The sequence below is a fragment of the Centrocercus urophasianus genome, unplaced genomic scaffold, assembly GCF_019232065.1.
Source record: "Centrocercus urophasianus isolate 14NV4802_14NV808 unplaced genomic scaffold, USGS_Curo_1.0 seq_46, whole genome shotgun sequence".
In the NCBI taxonomy this organism is placed as follows: domain Eukaryota; kingdom Metazoa; phylum Chordata; class Aves; order Galliformes; family Phasianidae; genus Centrocercus; species Centrocercus urophasianus.
This window is the reverse complement of record NW_024885044.1, coordinates 3,283,649-3,301,628: the sequence shown is the minus strand read 5'-3', so window position 1 is coordinate 3,301,628 and position 17,980 is coordinate 3,283,649. Positions and strand designations below refer to the sequence as shown.

Sequence of the window (17,980 nt, the reverse complement as noted above, 5' to 3'; positions counted from 1 at the left end):
AGCCGACTGCTCACCCTTGTGATGACCTGCATAAAAGCAGACGAGTGCTTTTCATCCAAAGCAGTATCAACGGCTCTGCTAAAATATACCTATCACCTACAGGGATTTTGTCCCAACTGAAGCTCGCTGAAACTTGCGAGCATGCCAACAAACTGTTCTAACTCAGAGTTCTGAGCCCACTGAATGACAGTAAGCACCTGAGAAGTACTTTAAAACCAAAGCATGATGAACTGACACAGCATGGCATCATCTGGGGCATGTTACAGTGTTCTGCACGAGGGAAAGAAACACTGGGAGCAAACCAAACCAAAACAAACCAAAGCAAACCAAAGAGGGATTCTGAAGAGAAGGGCACAGTATGTTTGCAGCCAGCACTGGGCAATGCCTGAAGCACTTACCTGGAAGAGAGCAGCAGCAAACGCAGCAGAATAAGCAAAGCAGTGGAATTACACATTCCAGCAGTACTCAAACCGTGAAGCATAAAAAAATGCAACAAAAATGTTTTTCCTGCCTTTTTATTAAAAAGTAACGTCCTTTCGTTAACAGCACAGAGAGAAAAATGCTACAACACAAACCACCTCGGACAAGAAAATCCTCTGCTCCAAGAACATTGCTCTCCTAGCATCTTTTGGTTCTGCAGGAAGCCTACAGACTCCAAGAAGGCTGTGCAAAGAAGGACCGCATGGTTAGAGAAGTTTTGTTTTCTGGTATCAAAGTATGTTACTGGTTAAAAACACGGTGAAGTATCACTGCCTGATCCACTCAACTGCCTGCTGCAGCTACCAAAGTGTTGAAAGAACATATAAAATCATAGTATTGCATGTTGGCACTGCCTCCCCCCCTGAGATGGACAAAACACCAACCGAGATGAAGTGTCAGAGAGCAGACATCGACCACCTGGGAAGTGGCTGCAGACAGGTCCAGCAGCACATCAGCGTGGCTGTGGCTGAGCTGCTGGGCAACGTAACCAGCTGCCCCAAAGCGAGATTAGAAGGAAATTTATACATAGAATTTAATAGACTGATCTTAAAATTGATTACTTGGGTGCAGGATTGATTTTGTTTTATCAATAGACCATTTAAAATCTCTGCCCCGGCTGGAAGATCTCCCCATTTCAGATCCCCCATTGCAGTCAGAACAAAACTGTCAGCTCCCATACGCCAGGCAAGGTGAGGTGCTTCTGCCAGCCTCTCTGTGCCATGACAGGACAGCCCAGCTGCAGGACTGCACAGCACTGCCTGGCCTATAGAACAGCAGGCAGCCACTCGCCACGTGAGGTCAGCTGCCAGAGCTACCTCTGCATTTCCTCTTACGTGGCACTGAAAGAAAAAGAAATGAAAGAAAAAAAAAAGAAAAGCAAAGAAACAGTGACCATTCCAAAAACCTGCAACCCCAGGAAGGCCCAGGCAGGTACTGCTCTTCTCAGTCTCGTGTCATTTTCCCAAAAATGGGCCCAAATCTATACTAAGACCAGAAAGCACCACAGTATGAAGGTGCACCCATTCACAGGAGTGAGGAAGATGCAGGGCTGCCATTGCAGCAACTCCTGGGCTTGGACATAACAAGTGAATACCCAAAGTGGCTCTCTGCAAATCCTGCCACTGAGAAAACAGAAGAGACTTCTCCAAACACTGCTATCCAGACCAAGGTGAGGAAGGGCAGCACTATAACACTCAGCAGCAATGCCACTGGGAGTACACTCTCAACGAAGTGGAGAGGACATGCATATCCAGGGGCATTTGTCCCACGTCAGGGACAGGAGACTCTTTAAACAGCTAGAAATATGGAATGACAAAGGGTAGGGAAAAGGGTTTGACAGCTCAGCTTTAATAGTGTCGCTGGTAGGAACCCATGGGTTGCTGGGTGGAGGACCCCGCTCGGCCCTGGGCCACTGTTTGACTGACTAGGTGGGAGAGTGCAGGACCGCTCTGGATCAGGGTGTCCAAGGCTTTCTGTACACTAGGGTTGTCAAAGTTGATACCAGACGATACTGGCCTTTGGGCAGGAACGGCGCCAGGCGCGGGGAGACGATTCTGGTGCTGACCGTAAAGAGACTGAGCTGGTGGAGGAGCTCCAGGTCTTGGACCTGCGTTTCTGGAAGGGCCTTGGAGAGAAGGAAGCTGAGTGTTTGGAGTTTGCAACCTCTGCTGGGCCGGGTTTAAATTTCCAGCACTCATCTGTGCCGATCGGGCCTGATTGCTGGTCATGTTAGTGAAGTTCTGGCTGGGAGTGCCACCCGACGTGCCCACAGTGGGTGCAGAACTGCTGTTTGCCACAGCCGCTGCTGCCGCCCCACTGTTGAAGAGACTGAGGATTTTTGCCTGGAGCTCCTGCTGAGGATTAGCAGAGGATGCTGGAACAGAAGGAGCAGAAACCAGAGGCTGTGAACCCTGATGAGTCTGAGAGCTTGGAAGGCTGGACTGACTGCCCAGGGATGGCGCTGAAGGTGCTCCCAGAGACGGTCTCGACATGGGTGCTGGGGAAGAAAAGGAAGGGAGTTAAAGCTCTGCAGAGGTCCTTGAAGAGACACCTAAAGGAAACTGGTGAGATAGCTACTAAGGACACAGACCTCAGGAAATAGCCACCCTCTAATCAGAAATGCTGCACAGCTCTGGGAAACCCAAACCACTCGACAGAACTGTTGCCCTTTGTGGAGCTGCCAAGCCAGTTAGGGAGCATTGTGGTTTCCCTGAGAGAATCCCATGTAAAGCTTCTGTCACGTGAAGACCAGAATAGTCTCAGGACTCCTGGACACACATCCATCTCCATAAAAAAGGCACTCTGTAAGGATGTTACAACACTAGGACTCCTCTACAACCCCAGCATTGACATTCTGTCCCACAGAACCATACGACTGCTAGTGCCGTTCAGGGCTGAGATACTCACCCTGCAGAGAATCAGTGCTCCCCCTCAGTAACCTTTCCTTCCGGTCCCTCAAGTAATTAATCACTTTATCAGTCTCCTCAGCAGTTAGATACCGATTGTCTGCCAGAAGGTTCAATAGAGTCTGAATGCCCGGAGGGTGGGGGTGGCCCCCCCTGGCCCCCTCCTCCATGGGGGGCGGCCGCTCTCTCTCCTGCAGAACGGCCTCATCTGCCATCTTGGCAGCCTGCCGGGCGATCTCCTCACGCTCCTTCTCCCGTGACTCTGTTTTGTAGCGCTCGTAATTCCTGGCCACCAGCACCATGGCATCAGCCTGGGGCATGTTACGGTGTTCTGCACGAGGGAAAGAAGCACTGTGAGCAAAGCAAAGCGGCGTTAGCTGGAGGCGCCTTCCCTCACCCACACCAGCACGTCTCGTTCAGCAGGCAGCACCTCCAGGGATTGTAAGCACAGACGTGGGAAGCTCCCTTGGCACACGGCAAGAGTTCCATTTCCTAGGCCAACAGGAGTCTCACAGCTATCACCCAGCAAGGCCAACCCTTCCTTTCTCAGCTGAGAGCTCCTAGAAGGTTTCACACCAGCCCAGAAAGGCCGCTCGTGCCTCTCATTCAAATAAAAAGAGAAACAGCTCCCTCTACCTTTCACACAAATTCTCTGTGCTCTGAGAAGAGAGAGTTCCAGCTGTTCAATCGGATGAGCCCATGGACAGGCTCCAGAATTGCACTCTCAAGGCACATCTCATCTCTGGTTCCCAGAGCAGCACAGTCACGGGGATATGCTAAAGATCAAGTGAAGAATAATGCCTAGAAAAGATCTGTGCACAAATCACTTGCCAGAGTTCTTACCAGATCTGACACACTCCTTGCTGCAGTGAAGGAGAAACCTCGGCAGGGGAACAGATGTCGAACTAAAGCAGTTAAGAACTAAACCAAAAGGCAGTAGAAAGCCCACTGAAAGTGTGCTTGAGCTGCATGCCTACTGGAATTGAGGGAAAAACCCCACCACAGCTGCATCAGGGGTTAAAAGAAACCAGCTTCCTCAGTCAATAAGCACACAAAAAGCATGCACTGAGGTGTTCACTACCACAGACGAACCTGACAAAGCATTATTTGATAATACAAGAGAGAAATAACTTTTGAAAGCTTAGCTGCAGCCAAAAATCTACCTCAGTGAACAATGCATAAACAGGCTTATGATCACAGCCATAAGACTGGCTTGCCTGCACAACCCTCTGACAGGATTCTCTCCTGGTAGAAATTACACAGTCCTTCTGACAATCAGGTATTGCAGAATTTTGCAAATCATGAGGTTCACATTTATGACATGCCATTAACTCATACATTAGACCTGTAAGTCACAGCACAGAAGAACAATTACTAGAGAAAACCTATTCTAGAGCAGTGCTTCGTGCTGTTTGGTGCGACTGCAAACCTATGCAATCCGCTAAGCCCTCAGTACCTTGTGGGGTGCCAAACATGATGTTAACAGTGCAAGAACGGTGAACTTGATGCTGCTGAGTGATGACAATAGCAAAAGGAGATCCTCCTCTGCTCACATCGTCCAGGGCTTGAGTCAGTGACATCTCTGTGTTGAGGAAGATCAGGTCCACCACCATGCCCAGATCCCGCACCTTCCGCCCCACCGACTCCGCGTACTCCCTGCCACAAAGCAAAGCCAGCAGTTTCACAAGTCAGAAATGTACAGAAACAAACCCTTCACAATCGTGTGCTGCATCTCAGGTTTGTTTTTCCCTACTTCACCGATCCTCGCTACTTCTCAATAATTCCATTTGTAGATGAACAGACCAGTGCCATCACCACAGCACTCCCTGCACTGTGCCAGGTGCAGCAGTAACTCCTTGCTCCCAACACTCTGCTTGCCCTCCAAACCACAGAACACGCCAGCATTTTTGACACAAGCCTATTTGACTCCTAAAATTGCTTTCAGCCCTTTTGCTTCCAGCAAAAGCAAGCATATGTTTCTACTGGCACTGCATTTTTATTTCTACATTAGAAGTTAGAATTAGAAGTTTCACATTTAATGCAATAAGAAGGTTTGAGCATTCAGACTGCTGCATGAGATTTTCCTTGTTAATTACATACATGCTTTTGATATCGTTCACGACTACTGCCAGCAGTGATTTTATGTCTTGCACATTGATTAACAGTATTGAGCAGTATCTGACAGCAATCTAGATCAGATAACCACTGACTGAACAGAGCTGAAGCAGTCAAATTTTAGCTCCTTTCAATCTGACGGGAGCTCTGAAATGGACAACCCTGTGACTCCACATCGACATCTCTGTGCTATCTGCTGATTGCACACGTTAACAAGTTCTGTTATTCATGGGCTGAATGATACGAGTACAGGCTGCTATAGCTTGATATGACAGCAGGGTTATACAAAGAGAACGTAAAGTTTTGGGAGAAGACATGCTGTAAGCTGACAAGAAGGCAATGTAAGTAAAGTGCAAGATATAACAGTATTTCTCCTCCTCTTCAACCACTCAGCATTCCTAGAACAGCAACAGAGGCTGTGGTTTTCTGAAGGCTCTAAAGCCACTGTTCTCAAGGGAAACTGTATGAAAAATAGCTTCAAGGCATGACTAAGCTTAATTCCATCTACCACCACTCGACAACAAATGCAGTCATAACTACTTTCTTACTTTGTCTGCTTATTCACCACTATCACAGAACAATCAACGGGTCTCTCAGCATCAAAGCGCCTCTTGATTTCCTCGTAGTACTGACGGTACAGCTCCTCTCGGCGGCGCTCCTCACGCTTCAGACGGTCTGAAACCAAGCCACAGAAAGACAGAACAAACAAGGCTCTTTGGATCTGCTGGGAGCAGTGCGCTGCACGCAGCTGTGCTCAGTCCCCAAGCCACCTAGTGGCACAGAAGGCAGTGCTGTGGACACGTCCATCCTTAGCACTGCAGGTATCTACATCCTCCCAGAGGAGAACGCGGTTGTGCCTACTAAGCCACCAGTCTCCAAGGCACTGACCTTCTGAATTCACTGGCGCTCTGTCAAAGTGCTCTTTGTAGCGGTCGTAGTAGGAGTCGTCCTTCCGCCGGTAGTAGTCGTCCACGCGCAGGTAGCGCTCGTAAGGCTCGTCTCGTCTGCAACATGGACACAAGCAGCACTGGTTCCCATGCTCCAATGTGCCGCACGCAAACCTTCCTCAAATTTCATTACTGAGGCAGCCAGCTGCTCCCCTCGACCAGAGCAATTTTCCTATGTTAAAGGACTAGCGCCACCCAAACCGATGTAACCACGAGGCAAGGATGCTACGAAAACACGTGGGCATTACCTGTACAAAGGGTCCCGAGGGTCCCTCATATCCCGCGGATCCCTCACGTCCCGCGGGTCCCTCACGTCTCTCGGATTCCTCACGTCCCGTGGGTCCCTGTATCGATCGTACAGCGGCTCCCGTGGGTCACGAAAATCTCTGACGTCACGAGGGTCCCGCAAGTCCCTTGGATCTCTGATATCCCGGGGGTCTCGAAGGTCTCGCAGGTCGCGGGGGTCTCTGTGGTCTCTGGCATCACGGATGTCTCTGGCTCGAATATCTCGGGTGTCTCTGGAATCTCGCCCGTTTCTACCATCCCTGCCATCTCTGGGGTCTCTCCGTGGGCTCCCCCGCAGAGGGGAGCGATCGCGTCTGTTATCGCGGCCATCCCCATAGGCATAGGGCTCTCTGAGGAAACACCAGGGCAACTGTTAGACTGCTGCCTGCACAGCTTACCCCGCGTCTCTTACCTGAGATACCAAAGCGAACCTTCTCTCGGCAACAGAATCCTCCCTCTGATCCCATAACAAGAATAGCCCCAAAACATAGTTCTCAAAGCAAACGCATTCGGAGAAGATCTTAATTACAACATTTATCCCAGTTAAACGCCTCCGAGAAAGCTCCCTACTGGAGCATCACTAAAACTGTAGAACACCTGTGGAAGCAGTGAACAGGCACTTCAGAAACCACCATTTCAAGGCCTCCGGCCTCCACCGTCAGCTATGGATCATCTATCAAACGTGCACTTGCAAATTCCTTGAGAAAATGTAAGGTGCTGCATCCTGCGACCCAGAAACATGGGACAGCTAGGAGCATTCAAGGATCCGTTAAATTCACAAGTCACTGACAGCAGAACCCTGAAATAATTTGTTACTGGCACATGATTCAAAAAGAGCTGGCTGGGAGCAGCGACACACAGGCTCTGTGCTGTGGTTGGCTCTGTGCTGCGAGCAGAAACAACGAGCTAACGACGTGTCCCCACAGGGAACGGGCAGATCCTGGAGAAAGTCAGTCTTATGGTGCCCCGTGTTAAGAGGGCACCAAACCCAGCCAACACCACATCATCATCGAGAGCGGGATTCTCTGTCACATCTGAATGATCCAGCTCATTCAGACTCTGTACCACGCCGTCTTCAGAGGAGAGGGCGACGTTCCAGGCTTCGTCTTTCCCATAGCAGTAGGTTTTTCTCCAGGCCATAATTTGTTTTCCAAAGAAAACACAGCTTTTAGTCTAAACCAAACCTAATCAAATCTTGCAGAGAAACTACTGAGCTTCACATGCTTGGAATGGTCTTTCCACATGATACTGGCAACCACAGGGAAAGGAAAAAAAAAGCTTTTTCAAGTCTGTTTTGTAAATAGAAAGTCTTCTATCAGACTCATCTAGATTATGAAAGATGAGCAGAATATAAATCCACTTCCACTACACTGCATTGACTGTGTAGTCAGTTGGAGAAGACAGCAGGAGCAACAAGTCAGATGCACTCACATTTCAGTATGAGGCAGAGCAGACAGTAATGAGAAGGACGTGCAGAGCCAAGTGCAGACTTTGGAAGCTTATACACCCAGCTGTTTGGAGAGATACACAGCATTGTCGACATTCTGAATTTCATATACAAAACAAATACTGGGACATACTACTGTGATGCCGCCGAAAGCATATCAAGCCTTTTCCCCTTATAGAAACATCGTGCTCAGAAAAAAAGCAAGTGCATTCTCCTTCACTCTCTTGGGCACACAAATCCACTTTTTGTTTGAGATCTGTACAAAACCACAGCCCAGAGGAGATGTATGTTGTCTTCCCCTACCCCCTCCTCCCCCATCCTGCAATGAGCGACAGCAGAAGCTCAGGGAAAACTTGGGCTTTGCTCTGATGGACACTGAGTACCTGACCTTTCTGTAGTTGTAAGACTACGTAGCAAAACAGCCAGATGCAGTATAATTGTTTTGCAATATGACATTTATTCCATCTGGGGTGGGGGTGACCGGAAGAGGCCACGTTATCTGCAGAGACAAAGATCCAGAGCAAACAGTGCACAACTGCAGCTTAACTACAGACGTGGCAGCGGGCTGGGTCCCTCTGCTTTCTGACCTGCTGCCAGCAGAGGCACGCAGGCACAGCAGCCTCCTGCCTCCACCACCACAGCCCACCTCCTGCAGTGCCCACACCACTGCCCAGGCCTGCAGCAGGGCTCAGAAACCCACGGCCCACGGCTGCTGTTCACGCACCTGCAGTGCGGTGCAGAGTCCGGTCTCTGCTGCCTTGCTCGTGACTCAGTGCCTGCATCCTTATCATTGTCTGTGCCTCTGCTGCTGCTCGGAACCAAGCGCCAGCAGTACGGGAGGGCCAGGGCATCCACAGCACCAGCCGAGTCCTGTGCCTGTGGCAGTGCCCCTGTGCCTTCGGCAGCCACGGCGGTGGTCCAGACCCAGCGCTCACGTGCCTTCAGCGCTCCTTAGGGGCACAGACTCGTGTGCGTGCAGGATCACACAGATCCCAATGCCCACAGCACTGGTGCCTGCCACACATCTTCTGCAACGTGGCCTGAGGTCCAACATCCGTGGCATTGGCACCTACTTCTCACACTTGCAGCACTACCTGGGTACCTTCGTCATCAAATGCTGCAGCATCACCAAGGCCAAAGGTCTGTCACCAGAACCTGAGGCATTCTTGTGGTTCTCATGCCACTGCCAAGCACATCTGACAGTACCCAGGCCCACAGCTTGCTCATCCATAACTTAACATCTGGCCTCGTGCATGAAGCATTTCCTGGGCCTGCTGTCCATGCACTTGGCCCTATGCAGGAGAAATGCAGCACATACAAAACATCAAGGATTGCAGATGCTCCTTCTCTGAGTTTTGGTGGTAGATGTCACAAGTCACACTTTCTTCCCCATTTGCTGTTATTTTTTTTTTTTTTTTTTAAAATCAGGTCAAGCTAGTAGAACACACTGGGCATGTGAGAGCTTGATTATTTTCAAATCCAGATGCAACACTCCTTTGGGTGCAAAGCTTTATACTATAACTGGAAGAAAAGCACACCTTATACCAAACAGTGGCCACAGCATGTCTTCGAGCACTCCCTGGCAGTGCTACCAAAAAGGAGGTCTTCATCCACATGCCTGTGACTTCATATGCAGAGGGGTGTGCGGGAGCTTTATTCCCATCCAGGGCTGGGAAGCCAGAGGACGCAGGCAGAAGCACCCTCTGGGTGTAACTGCAGAGACGAGGGCTGGTTCTGCACACTGACAGTGAAGTACACACACAGATGGGACAGTGCAATATTGAGACACGTACACTGCCTTGCACTTTACTTGCATGCACTTCTCCAGTCTCATTTCAGTACTGGAAGCTTTTTGGTATCAGAAGAGGCAAGATCCCGAAGCTCTCTCCATTGAGAAGACCGCAGCCCCTCAGTTGAGGCTCACGCACGTGCATCACATTCTGATGCTCGAGCCAGGAGCAGACAGCAAGTTAATTCTTCCTCACAAGTCTCTTACAACCTGTGCTGCAAAACGTAACACTTAGTTGCAGTGACAGCAGCAAACACGAGGTTTCCCTCGTGCCTCCTGAGGTGCCAGCGCCAGAAGGGCTCTTAGAAGGTGGAGCAGCCACATCCCAGCTGTCTCACTCGAGCTCTTCCATTTGAGTGGGGAGGTGGCAGTAGGGAAGAGAGACAGACATTTAGCACAGGCAGCCGGGCTCGTGCCCCAGAAGCCTGACCTTCCTAGCATAACTCACTGCTTCCAGGTACTTTACCTTCGTGCCGGGCTGGACCTTGATGAAGCCTTATTCATATTTCTTCTTTCCGCTGCTTTATTAATATCTGTAAAGAATAATCAACCCATCTGTTCAATGCTATGGAACAAAAAAAAGATCATCAGCACAATTCAAACGAAAGCAACTTAAGCTTAACAACATCCAGATGGTGCAAGAAAATTCATTCAGCAAAGAGACATTGTCACTTTGACAGGTTTTTTTATTAAGTTTAGATAGTACAATGCAGTGAAATTCTCATGGACTTCTCTGATTTCAAAATAGGGTGGACAGCTCAAGTGAAGTTCTACTGCTTTAAGTTCAGGTCTACATCCAGACTCCTCATTCCATAAGAGGACCTCTTTCTTCTGCAGTCTATGAGCAAACAGATTACAACTCATGGACTCTAGGAGAAAAAGCAGAGTCTGAAGACCTCTGAGAAAGGAAGCTGGTGCCCAACAGTCTTAAATTCACAGCCAGACCTGTTCAGCAGAAATGCTGCTACCCTTGTAGCTAGTAAACACAAGGGCTCTCAAATGGCACATGCAACTGCCTTCTGAGGGACTGCTGCAGCATTTCACTGTGCAGCTTCCTGCTGGAGGAAGCAGGATGCAAGGAGCCTGAAGCACGAGCTCCTCGTGAAGTCAACACAGTGCACCCGAGCACCACTGCTACTGAATGCAGAGAGAAGCAACAGATCAGACATTTGAAAGCTGGTTGGCTTCTGAACATCTCCAAAAAACACCATGAAGTGAAATACAGAAGTAAGAGAGCTGAAGAAACAGCGTTCTGTCCTTAAACCAAAGCGAAGCTGCCCCAAACCAGCGGGGGCCAATACCACCACACTGAGGAAACAGCCCTCTGTAACAGCTGAGTGAGGATGGAATAATGCACCAGGGGGGCAGGGACAAACAAATGATTAAGTGCTTATTCTGAGAACTTTCCAAAGCAAAAAGCAAACCTAGATCCTAACAATTACAACTTTAAATCAGGTTTGTTTTTTAAACTTTGCTGACTTGCAAGAGCTTTAGAAGTAGCCACACACACCACACAGTGCCTCACGGGCAGGCTGAGTGTTAATGCTGGCTGCAGCTTCCCAAACTATCCTTCCAGACCTCCAGGAGGGATCACTTCATTTTTGCTCCGGTTGTTCTATCAAAAAGCAGAGGCACAAAAGCCGTGGGGATGCCGGGCACCCAGCAGGACAGCACTCACCAGCCTGGAAGCACAACGAACTGCCAAAGCTGAACGGTCACACATCCACACTGCGCCATTCACTGCAGATACCAGAACACTTTCCAGCACTTAGGGATCTTTCAGCATAACCCAAGAAGAGACACTCTCAAAGCCCTTCACTTCGTGCTATCAGCCTCTATATCTACCAGTTACGCTGCATTCCTGAAGTCACTACCTTCCTTGCGTTTAACTTCGCATTTGACTTTAGTGAAAAGTATTCTTATATTTAAGCAAGACACTATCTGCATTTTCAGTTTGAGATTTTTATTATTCTGTTTAAAATGCCATCATAGGTTTCTGTGTGCGATTTTCTGCACCCAATCCCATACATTTCTTTCAAATTAAAAAGAACGATTTAGATCTGGACAAAATATTTTCACAGGAGACAGAAACGCCTCTGACAGGGATCCTTCTCTCACGCAAAGTGATTTCATAACATTTTATTTCATGCCAACAGTCTGTACAGATGAAGAACTTGAACTCTGACAAAACTTCTGAGGGGGAAAAAAAGGGAAAATCTTCCATCTTGCAGGAGCTGGAGGTGACAGAGCCGCTGCAACCCTGCAGCACAGCCCTCTGAGCAAGCACAGGAGCCAAGGCTCTTCAGCTGCACTCCTACCTCAAGTCAAGCAGCGCAATGACCAGAGTTCATCTTTTGGCAAAGCGTCCAATTCTGATCAAAGAATCTCCACAGCACACAAACCACCAAAGATCCGATAAATGATTCCAATTATCATTTATTTTGCAGTTTAAAAGAACTATTTATTTCCATTTACGGACTTGTCATATCTCCATCTACCAAACCACAACTCTCTTATCTCCAGGTCTGCCTGGAACACAGATCACAGCACCCTGAGCCTCTCTCTAGGGCACGTTCTTCACACTCCTCAGCCTTCAGATTCTTCTGAGGCTTCTCCAGCCTAGCATCTTCCCTTTGAACCAGGCAGACCAGAACGCAGCCTTCCAACAGCAAAACCCCACACGTACCAAACCCCCCCAGCTCCCAGACAACTGTGGTACAGGGAAGGATGACAAAGGCACTCTTGCTGGGTGCAGATCTTCACATTTGCCTTTATTAAAAGCTCAGTTCTGCCTGCATTCGGCTTCGGAAGAAGTCCACATCATTTCACCATCAGTGACTCAATCTTCATTATTTTATTCCCTCTTTTAAACCATAAAAAAATGTGTTTTCTTTCCAAGTCACTTACAAAAACACAGCATGGCCAGGAACCAACTCTTCCAGAACACCACTCAACACACTGAGCAATTTCATCCGCGCTGCACCAAAATTCATTTCAACTCCATTTAATGCTACGTTGCTTTTAATTGCACTAGCTTCTTAATCAAACCAAACATCTTACAAAAGCACTTTACATCAACACTGCTACTTCCATCCAGCAAACTCACAGTACAAGAACACAAGGTTGACAGGGCTGACGTGCACTGGGCTGTTCCCCCACCTGGCACTCAGTAAGAAGGGATCACAGCTCACTTGCTGCTGGAGCTGCTGCCAGCTGGGCGCTCTCAGCAATGCCTCAGGAACTCCCCAAATATCCAAAGCGCGGAGGAAAACATTAAGAGCTCCAGAAGGTCTTTGTTTCACTGAATCTCAGATGTAATCTTTTTGGAGGACCAGTTTTGGTAGCCGTCATTTTTAATTACTATTATTACTTCTTTTTTTTAAAAGCTTGCTGTTGAAGTGGAAACTGCGTGGAAAAACACCTGACTTCACAAAGAGCATGAAGAAACACTAACTGCAGACTGGGTGGTCTTTCCTAATTAGAAATATCATTTCCAAATAATTACATGTTAGCATGTGAGACACCTGCAGCTGTTCCTGTAACGACTTTTGGACTGGGCAGCACCAGCCCTGATGCCTCCTTGCAGCCTCCTCCCCTCCTGTCCATTTACCACCACCTCCACCTTCAGGCTCCCACTGGTTACTTCCCCATCTTGCTATTTACTGCTCCTTTGGTTCCTCACTACATCAAACAGCTTTTCTTTAAGTAATCATGGAAATTACGTTTCTCGTGCATTTACCAGATCGGGCTCAGACTTCCAACCATTCACTTGTGTTTCAGTTTGCTGCCAGCAGATTCACAAGGACTATTTTCATCTTTCTGAAAAGGCCTTTTCAAAGCACTTTGTATTTATAGGGCTACTCAGATTATGTCCCATGTGCAAGAAAATCCAAGTGTCCTTATCTAACGGGCCGCTGAATTCTGTGACCAGTTCCTCTGGATCCATCAAGATGCAGCCCAGTAACAGTATACAAACCAATTTTAGCACTAAGCAGGTGAAGTCCCCCCCCAACACTTTGCAGGGCTTACATGTTGATCAGCTATGGGTCCATTCAAACACTAACACAAAAACAAATTCAGAGTAGGACCCGGGTAGCAAGAGAAAACGCTACAGACGAATCACACAGCACTTAACAGCAAATAACTCAGAAAGAAAATACATACCTGGTAAAAGTGACTTTAGACTAATGCCAGGCAAGTTTCACATAATGATCTTTCCAGAGAGCTTTCGAAGAAAAGCACTCTGTCTACCAGAACGCATGCTAAGGTAGGAGAGCAGGGGTCAGTTTTCCTTACCTAATCTATACCCTTTATAAAGGCGGCCCTTCTCACCGTCCAGAGCGGCCTGGACATCTTCTAGACGGTCATACTGCACGAACCCATAGCCATGGTACATGCTGAGGGCTGCAAAAGTTAACAGCAGGGCAAGACCAGTTACAAGAACAGGACAGCAAGGATCCCACACCCAGGCCTCACATCACCCCAGCAGCTGGAACAAGCAAAGGGGCTCTGCCCAGAAAGGCCTAGGCAGGTTTTAGGGGAGACCCAGATCTACTGGGATCAAAACGCAGAGCTTAAGAACTCTGAAACGTATTTCTTAGACAGTTCCACAAAGACAGATCAGCTTCCTTCTGACAAGGCAGTGACCAAAAGTATCAGCCCACAAAGTGACCGAGACTTGATTAAGAGACTGCGCGGTCACTTGAAAGAGCAGATTTGCTTGATATAACATGGCACCACAGCCCCAGAGATAAAGCATGCTCGTACATACGCACTGGGTTTCAGCAGTACTCAAAGAATTACTTTTTCAGAAAGTGCAGGCAGATACAGTTATCATTAAAAGGTCACTTTTGAGGGAAAGCATTAGTCACTCCTCTCATCAGCAGCAAGCAGCATTCGACAAGCATGACAGTTATATTTCTGACTGAATTCCCAGCCACAGAGAGGCATAAGATAAAATACTAACCCCTGATTTTGCCATATTTTGAAAATATCTCTTCCATTTCTTCACGAGTCATGTGGTCTGTGGGCAAATTGCCGACAAAAAGTCTTCTCTCTAAATCCTGAGGGTTGGTGCTGTTAGTGAAGTCGCTCTGTTTGATGCTATTGCTCTTGCGTCCTCGGGCCATTTTGCTTTCGTTCCAAATCCAACTCTTCGCAAAAAAGAGAAATGGCCACGCATATAATTTCAATCCACGACATTAAAATTAAACTGGAACAAGATTAAACTTAACAGCTTTGCAGACTAGAAGCCAACCGGGTCTGTTTGACGCAAGCTTCGCTCCAGAGAAATCTTAACACAACTGACACAGAAGGCAGGAAAAAACGTGCATTGCAGCATCTGGGGTGAGCTTCCTGTAACACCGAGAGGTAGGAAGCCTGATCTACTTCATGGATGTGTTTTAGTGATTTATCTCCAAGCTAAAATAGAATTTAAACTCATTTCTTACTGAAGAAAATGCAGCTTTCCGATACACCCATTGTTTTATCTGTTTCTTCTGTTCACTGGTAAGAAGTGCTGAGGTTTAAGCGGTATTTTAACAAGCAGAAAGGAAACACTCAACATCACACAACAGGACCCAATTATTTCTCGATGGGCTTTCAGCGAGATGTCACACAGTACTTTTAAATGCGCTTCAGTGACCACACTTGGATCCCTTTCCCAAAGGGGAGAGCAGTTTCTCATTCGTGCCACTGCTGAGCAGCCCCACCACCACCACCTCCCACTGAAGGCGGGTCCACAGCAGGGAACATCACCACCCCCACACCCAGCTGGAGCACTCAGCAACATCCACTGCACCCACAGCTCCAGCACACCACTGGGAAGGAAACAAATCCACCCGCAGCATCCAGACCAAACCCATCAGCCCAAGCAAAAGAAAAAAACCCATCCAGGATGCACCATTACAAGATGAACCTACAAGATCGAAAACTATTTGAAGAGTGAAGTGTAATCCCTCCCTGAGCATCCATTGCAGAAATACAGGATAGGAAGGAACTTGGGGAAAAAAAATACTGTGCAGCTGAGTAAATCAACAGAAACTTCTGGTATCTGCCATGAGATGCCTTCAACCAACACAGCATCTAATCTGCATTCACTGCAATCTGAAAGCATTATCTAAATAAACACGCCAAACACCCAAAAGCTTAAAACGGTGTCACAAAAGTACTTCTACCACACTTAGCATGAGAAATGAGCATGTTCAGGATTTGAGGCATACCACTTGGATTATGATTTTTTATTTTAAAAGACAATTGAATTTACATTTGTATCACTTGTCCTCCTTCCCACAGCTCTGCAGAAGAGGAAGGCAGAGAACATCTCCCACTGTAATGCTTTGTTTCAATATGAACTGAACCTCCAGAACAGGAAGGGGGCAGAAACACCCCAAAACCAGCAGGAAAGGTCAGCGCTTACATCTTATTCGCTTCAGTCCTCCTGTGAGTCTGCTCCCCTGCTACACACACAGCTTCACCCACCCCATCAGAAACAGCAGCTCTCGCCCCATTTCTCCTCACATAGGCATTAGATTTGGGTCTTACAATTGCAGCTGAGGGAAAAGAAACCCAACGCTCTGCCAAGGTCAGCAGGGAAGCACAGGGCAGGGAGCAGGCTGGAGTCTGACAGGGAGTCAGCACTGCAGGACGGGATGGGGACACAGCAGCCAGGTGGGCACCGTGCAGGATGGGCTCCGACAGCACAGCTCTGGCTGCTCGCAGACACCCACAGTGTGACAGGTTTTCCTTCCTGCATGGAAGTTCTTAAGGAAGATTCCCTTCTCTTTCCTCGAGGGGCGGCAGCAGGAAGGAAGCCCCAGCGTTCCACCCGGCTGCTCGCCTTCCAAGCACGGCCCGGCACCGAGGTGTCACACAGCGCTCAGGGCCTCCAGCCGCTGCTGGGCGATCGCGGTGCTGAGGCGGGCCCCGCAGCTCACCGACCCCATAGAGTAGAACTGCGGCTCCGACACCCAGCGCCGCGATCCCGGGCACGGCAGAACGAAACGAATAAAACCCTACCGGTGGCAAACGGGCGGCGCCCGGAACCCACAGCTCACCGCGAGGCTCCGAGCAGCCCGGCCCGGCCCTTCCCAGGCGGCCACAGGGTCCCTCCGGCGCCGCCCGCCGCCTCCCCGCGGCCCCGAGACGGACGGAGCTCCGCGCTGCGCTACGCCTTCCTTGCGGCCCGCCGCTCACTTACCGCCTCGCCGGGCCCGCTCCGTCTCAGGCCGCCGCCCGCCAGGACAAAGGCGCCAACCGCCGCTGCCGCACGGCGCCGCCGCAAAGCGCGGAGGTGAGAGCCGCCGGAAGGGCGCTGACTCGCGCTTTACGGCGCGGCGCGGCGCGGCGCGGCGCACTGACGTACAGCGCGCCGCCGTGGCTGCCGGCGGATGGGGGGAGGCCTCGCGCCAAGCACGGCTCCCGGCGTGCCTCGCGGCCACCTCCGCAAAGCACCATGGGATTTGTAGTCCGTCGGGGCCGCGGCCGCGGGGCGGCGCTCTCGAAGCCCACCGCCTTCAGGCCGCCGTGGAGCGGATGGGCGCTGCGTGCTGCGCCGGGCGGTGAGCGGGCGCCGCCGGGAGCTGGGCCGGGAGTGCCGGTGCGGGATGAGCCCGGTGCCACAGGGCCGGTAGGGCAAGGACGCCCGTCCCGGTGTGCAGCAGCGCCCAGACATCGTCGGGACTTCCCAGGCTGAGCCTGCGAGTGGCGGGCCCAGAAATCCCCATGCGTGCCTTCGGCTTCGGCTCTGCCCTCACAGCTCCCTGGGGCTCTGGGTGCACCTGAGTGCATCGGTTCTGGGAAATGACATCATGGCGGGGAATGTGGAGTGCATGGCCTGCGGCCAGGGCACAGCGCGGGGCAACAGCGGGAGGCAGGGCTGCGGGCTGGAGCTGGACCTGGGGTCAGCCTGTGGGACACAGCTGGACTCCTGCAGCACTGGAAGCAGGGCCATTCCTGCAGCGGTGCCCACAGGGAGGATGGTGGCACCATACGCAGTGTCCTCGAGGCTGTGATGGCAGTGCTGTGCTGGGATGGCGCAGACTCTGAAAGTCCCCCCCACAGCACGCGCTGCACGCTGCAAACCTGCGTATGGGGAAGTGTCCGGAGAGCTTAAGGGATGGGAACTTCCTCGGGGATTGCTTTGGGACAGAGGGAAGGGAGTCGGGGTGGTGGGAAGGCTCAGAGCCCTGCTGCTCTTTTGCCTCTTCCCGTATCGGGTTGCTGTGTTTCTGGGAACTCTATGCAGATACCAGAGCCTGTGGGGAACGCTGAGGGGCTCTCAGGACTTTTTAAAAGTGAAGTGAAACCTCACACTTCTGCCTGAGGAAGAAGCTGTTGGGGCCAGAACAAAGATCTCCTCTGCTTCCCATGGCAGATTCCCGCCTGCGGCCGCACCTCCTTCACCCAGAAAGAAGCTGGAGGCAGCTGCATGCTGACATCCACCCGTAGCTCGGCCGTGCCGGGCCGGTCGCACCGTGCGGGGGGACGGCGGGAAGCGCCCCGGCCCCGCACA

The 17,980-nt window shown here is 50.2% G+C and overlaps 1 protein-coding gene across 2 annotated transcripts; it reads right to left on the bottom strand.

Moving 5' to 3' along the window:
* Positions 1-499: 499 nt before the first annotated feature.
* Positions 500-16,735, bottom strand: NCOA5 (nuclear receptor coactivator 5). Of its 2 annotated transcripts, XM_042834383.1 has the most exons (10): positions 16,667-16,730; positions 14,435-14,621; positions 13,765-13,872; positions 9,935-10,001; positions 6,196-6,582; positions 5,889-6,004; positions 5,549-5,675; positions 4,342-4,541; positions 2,887-3,216; positions 500-2,476 (listed from the first exon to the last, which is right to left on the bottom strand). In XM_042834383.1, the coding sequence occupies exons 2-10, from the start codon at positions 14,595-14,597 to the stop codon at positions 1,827-1,829; spliced, it is 2,148 nt and encodes a 715-aa protein (XP_042690317.1). In that variant the 5' UTR covers positions 14,598-14,621; positions 16,667-16,730; the 3' UTR covers positions 500-1,826. The 2 variants fall into 2 exon arrangements, with proteins under 2 accessions (XP_042690317.1, XP_042690318.1); XM_042834384.1 differs by lacking the exons at positions 13,765-13,872; positions 14,435-14,621 and having other exon boundaries at positions 16,667-16,735.
* Between the last annotated feature and the right edge of the window lie 1,245 nt (positions 16,736-17,980).

Coding starts and splice junctions, on each gene's coding strand:
- NCOA5 (XM_042834383.1), bottom strand. CDS start 14,597: ATGGCCCGAGGACGCAAGAGCAATAGCATCAAACAGAGCGACTTCACT. Junction 6,005..6,195: donor CCTCGGGACCCTTTGTACAG/GTAATGCCCACG, acceptor TCCATGTTGCAG/ACGAGACGAGCCTTACGAGC. Junction 2,477..2,886: donor GAGCACTGATTCTCTGCAGG/GTGAGTATCTCA, acceptor TTTCTTCCCCAG/CACCCATGTCGAGACCGTCT.